Below are 4,854 nucleotides of genomic sequence, written 5' to 3' on the forward strand. Positions count from 1 at the left end.
GGCGGCCGCAGACCGACCGACCGACCCATCGGCCGCCCATAGCCACCTTCCCCGGCGGGCCGCCCCGCTCCGCTCCGCCCGGGAGCAGTAAAAGTTTGCAGAAGGGGAGAAAACTGCCGGAGGGGATCTCCGGCGGAGCGCGGCGGAGGGGCTTTCCCCGCCCTCCCTCCTCCTCCCTCCTCCTCCTTCCTCCTCCTCCTCCTCGCCCGCCGCCGCACGGGGCTCGCAGCCCGCCGGAGCCCGCGGAGCGGCGGCGCTCGGGAGAGCCGGTCGGCGCCGCCCGCTGACCGCCCCCCGGGGGATGTGGCAGCGGCCCCCGTGCGCCGCGGACCCCGCCGCCGTCGCCGCCGCGCCTCGCTGCTGCCGGCGGTGCCCCGCCAGCCCCGGGGCGGCGGGGCCGGGGCGTCCCTGCCCGTCGCCGCCGCCGCCGCGCCTGCAGCCCTGATCCCCGCCGCTCCGGCCGCCGGCGCCCCCGCGAAGCGGCGTGGATGATCCGCGACCTGAGCAAGATGTACCCGCAGACCCGGCACCCGGTGAGTGGCGGCGGCAGCCCCGCGGGCAGCGCTCCGGCGCGGGCACCGCGGAGTTGTAGCCATTTTCTTATTGTTGTCCGCCGCGCCCGCCGCCGCCTCCCCGGGCCGGGGTTGGCTCCGCCGAGTTGCCCCCGCAGGGTGCTCGCCCGTCCCGGCGCCCGCCCTGCGTCCCGCCGCCGCCGCCGGTGCGGGGGGTCCGAGCCGGCGACGCCTCCCCCCGCGGCGGCCCCGCACCGCCGGCGGCCCCGTCGGGGCAGCAGCCCGGGGCGCTTCGGGCATCTCCCCGCCGCCGCCGGGCGGGCGGGGGTCCGGGGGGCTGCGCCCTCGCCGAGCCCCGGGTGCCAGGGCCGCGGCGGGCGGGCGGGCGGGGGGTGGCGGGCGGGCGAGAAGGGGGCGATTAAAAGACCCGCTGTTGCTTGCTTGCAGGCTCCTCACCAGCCAGCGCAGCCCTTTAAATTCACCATTTCCGAGTCCTGCGATCGGATTAAGGAGGAGTTTCAGTTTTTGCAGGCTCAGTACCACAGGTAACGCTGCCGACTTTTCCCCCAGCCCCGCGCCTCTCGCTGCTTTCAACCGCCGCTGCCTGGCGGGGCGGGGGCGCCGGGAACCCCCCGGCGGAGCCGGGGCGCCGGGCGGGCTCTCCCCGGCCGGACCCTCCGCATCCCGCCGCCGCTCGGGGCCGGGTGCTCACGGGGGCCCTGAGCCGAACGGTGCGGGCGGGTTTTCTTCTTTTTCCCCCCACGCTCCGGTTTGTGGTTGGGTTTTTTTTTGGTTTGTGGGGTTTTTTTTTGGGTTGGGGTTTTTTTTTTTTTTTGGGGTGGGTTGGGGGTGTTTGATGGAGAAAAAAAAAATATGTGGCTGGCTGGGCTCGTCCTCTGCTTTTCTTCAAAACGCCGCTCAGGACGCGCATCTTGTCTTGGCTCGGCCCCCTCGCGCCTTTCATTGACATGTCAAGTGCTGATAACCTGGAAGTGAGGCGGCGAGCTATTTCATTATCCTTAGGTGGAAGAGCGCTGTGTCCTCAAAGTGACAAGTGACTTCTGGCAGGATTGCTTAGCGGGCTTCTGAAAACAAACAGAAAAAACAGCGGAGGTGTTCGTGTTTAACCACGCTATTCCTTAAATTACCTGCAGTGTTTTCCTTGCAGTTCTGCCATCAGTAACAGGAAAAAAAAAAAAAAAGAAAAAAAATTTAAAAAATTCAGCAACTTTTTTGCTTCTTGAAGTGGTGATACATGTTTGATTCCTCTGTGGGTTGAGTGAAAGCAAAAGCTATAGCTCCTTCAAATAAAAATTCCGAAATCCAAATTACGGATTTGTAAGTGGCTTCTCAAGCTCATTATAGGTACGAACCCCTGCGTGCTTCTTCTGTGAACCAGTGGTGTTGTGTTGTGTTTTTTTTTGTCGGAGAAAAACACTCTCCTGTGTACTGTATGCAGTTTGCTTAGGAGATGAGGATGTTGCACAGTGCTCTCTTGAAAGAGGAAAAGTACAAACCCCACCCTGAACTCCCAAGCAAGAGCTGGAATGCACATTTCTGTTTGTGTTTTGGAGAAACGCTTCAAAAGGGGAGTAACCTGTGCTCGGAAGAATGGCAGTTTTGTGCTATGAAGTACCCATGCTTTTTCCTTTTTATGTCTTGAACAGTTTAAAGCTAGAATGTGAAAAACTGGCCAGTGAGAAGACAGAGATGCAGCGACATTATGTCATGGTAAGCAGGCTGCATAACAAATTCAAAATGTCTATTAGCTTGGTATACTGAGACCGAAATACATTCAGATTGCTGGAGGCGAACAGAAAGATTATAGTAGTGCTGCTCTTGTTGAGGTTGCATCAGTGCTTCCATTATAAGTCCTTAGTTTCAGGGGTTTATAACTTGTTTGCAGCAGTTGGTTTCCACGTGAAACCTGCTTTTTAATGTTTTAAGCAATTGGGGATATTTCTTCCAATGCTAGTAGATTACTTGCCAGCCCTTTAAAGCCGTGTACAACTTTCGTAGTGTACCTGGGGACGATGTTCTCGCGTTTGCTGACTTCTCCCAATGATCCTATTTTTGTAAAACGGTTCTGGATAATATTTTTTTTTTCTGTGATGGGCGTAAGCTTATAAACCCGAAGCCCGCTTCCTTAGAACTGTTGCACCTGGGCAGCTGGTTCATTGTTTCACTAAATTCAGAATGGCAGGGATCTCAGCTGTGAAAGGGATTTCCTCAATGGTTGTGGTCTGCCTGGTTGAATAATGTGCATAGGAAGACGTCTCTAAATACATAATTGCGTGATGGATCATGGTAACTCCAGAGGAGCTCTTGCTATCTGCTCTCTTGTACACCTATGAAGTATTAGCCGTTTTCCATATGTACAAGACAAATGACACTCCGGTGTTTACAAAAAGAGTAAATAACCTTGAAAAATTCTTAACCCAGAGCACAAGCGAATGTTAAGGCTCACAGTTGTCTTTTTCATGCCTGATACGCCTAATTCTTGGAGATTCCTTGGTACTAACATTACAGACTGAACTGAGTTCCCCGCAATACCCGAGCACAACAGGACATGCTTAGATTGGTGTGCCTGCTTTGGCTCTGAATTACCATGCTCTTTCATTTTTTGCATCCCTGCAATTTAATTGTAGCTTTTTTGTGTTTTTAATTTAAAATATTGAAAAACTGGTCTGTTAGGCATTGCTGATTTATATGTGTGTCTGGCTTCAAGCACTTTGGGCTTTTTTTTTTTTTGCCATCTTTTATGTGTGCTAGCGAATAAAATCTTGAGCATTTTCTGTGTGGCTTTTTTTTCTCTTTCTAATCTTTAACTCTGGTTGTGATTACTTTTCATGATTTTTTTTTTTGTTGCCTGTTTTTGTGCTTGTTTTATGGCTGTTCTTTGTAAATTTGACACGAAGCAATGTAGATAAAGCGAAAAAGCAAAAAACCCCAACAAACAAAAGGTTGCTGTGAAATGCCGTTTCGAATTTCTCTGAGCTGTTCAAGGCCAGTAAATGTTTTTGGGTCTGTATGTCTTTGTACAGATGATGTTTTTGAGTCAAAGTGAATTTTGGAATGGTTTTCACAACTGCGAGGTCTAACAGAGTAATTTTCTTCTTTCTTAGTATTACGAGATGTCCTATGGGCTGAATATAGAGATGCATAAACAGGTAGGTAGATACTTTGTGTCACGTAAGAACGCTCTGTGTGATTTCTCCCATCAGCCTTACAGCCGGTGTGTATTCTGCGTGACTTGCTTTGATGGCGTGCTTGAGTGCATGGGAAATCTTATTTTTGCACCTAACCTGGCCCTGAAACTCCCATCTGATGTGTGGTGTATGGGCTCTGCGTAGGTTATGGTCTTGGCGACCAGTTGTGCTTTACTGGGCTGGTTGTCTATGTGCAAGCGGTCCTACCCGGCACGGGGAGGGTGTGTGTGAGTAGGGTTGGGTGTGTGGGTTGTACACCTTCAGATCCATCTGACCTCGAACCTTGGGGCTTTGCTTTTTGGGATGATAGCCACATCACAAATGCATATTAGGTGTGGAGGGATTTGCATTTGCGTGTGGAAAAGACTGTTCTCTTCGGTTAACCTGGACCGATTTAAGCTGGAGCTACAAAAGCAATTGATGCACAGCCATGTTCCTGTTTCCCTCGGGCTGCTTACGTGGACCTTTGTCCAAAACCAGTGTCTTAGCATCTCAAACACGAAGGAGTAAATGAGCTTTCTGCGAGGGTGTTAGCATGCTCGGTTTTGTGCCTTGAAGTCTAGCACTTAGGCCAAGATTAGCAGGAGATTAGTCAGATGGAGCATGGTAGTGTAAATCAGAGTTTCTTATTCAGTAATGTGTGTTTTTAACCATCTCTAGAGGAGAATGAATTAAACATCTGACCTCTTTTCCAGTGAGGGAACTTTTTATATGGTGGAGTTTAATACTGACAACTCATTTTAGTAAACGGTTGAGCAATTCGCCAGCCTTGCTGGGGAGTGTAAACTGCAGAAATAAAGAAATGGTTGGATGGGAGAAGAAAGACCATCTGAAAATTGGTTTGTACGCATTTCTGTTCAAAGTTAGGGATTTGGAACTTCTCTGGGTTGTGGAAATGGGATTTCTTTATCTTGTTGAGAGCAGACATACAAGTCAAATGTTTTTTCATGTTATTTATTATATTTTGTATTCCATTAGCATTCCAATGCCACAGGCCTGATTAGGGCCATTTGCGCTAGATGGCATACAAATACGGTGGGATTTCCCGCCTCAGAGCATTTTGCATCCGCAGTTCCAAACTTATGGGACCTTGTACGTACGTGTTATTTTACAAACATGTTGACCTGTTGAAT

At 51.2% G+C, this 4,854-nt stretch overlaps 1 protein-coding gene across 4 annotated transcripts in view; it reads left to right on the plus strand.

Moving 5' to 3' along the window:
* Positions 1-301: 301 nt before the first annotated feature.
* Positions 302-4,854, plus strand: part of LOC141735993 (transducin-like enhancer protein 4) — a 99,163-nt gene continuing 94,610 nt past the window's right edge. For 3 of the 4 annotated variants that reach the window (XM_074569577.1, XM_074569576.1, XM_074569578.1), the window contains exons 1-4: positions 352-533; positions 960-1,057; positions 2,180-2,243; positions 3,638-3,682. In XM_074569577.1, the coding sequence (XP_074425678.1) occupies positions 489-533; positions 960-1,057; positions 2,180-2,243; positions 3,638-3,682 (252 nt within the window). In that variant the 5' untranslated portion in view covers positions 352-488. Of the gene's footprint in view, positions 534-959; positions 1,058-2,179; positions 2,244-3,637; positions 3,683-4,854 lie in introns of all 4 variants that reach the window. The other variant, XM_074569579.1, reaches the window with a different exon arrangement.

The sequence above is a fragment of the Larus michahellis genome, chromosome Z, assembly GCF_964199755.1.
Source record: "Larus michahellis chromosome Z, bLarMic1.1, whole genome shotgun sequence".
Taxonomy (NCBI): domain Eukaryota; kingdom Metazoa; phylum Chordata; class Aves; order Charadriiformes; family Laridae; genus Larus; species Larus michahellis.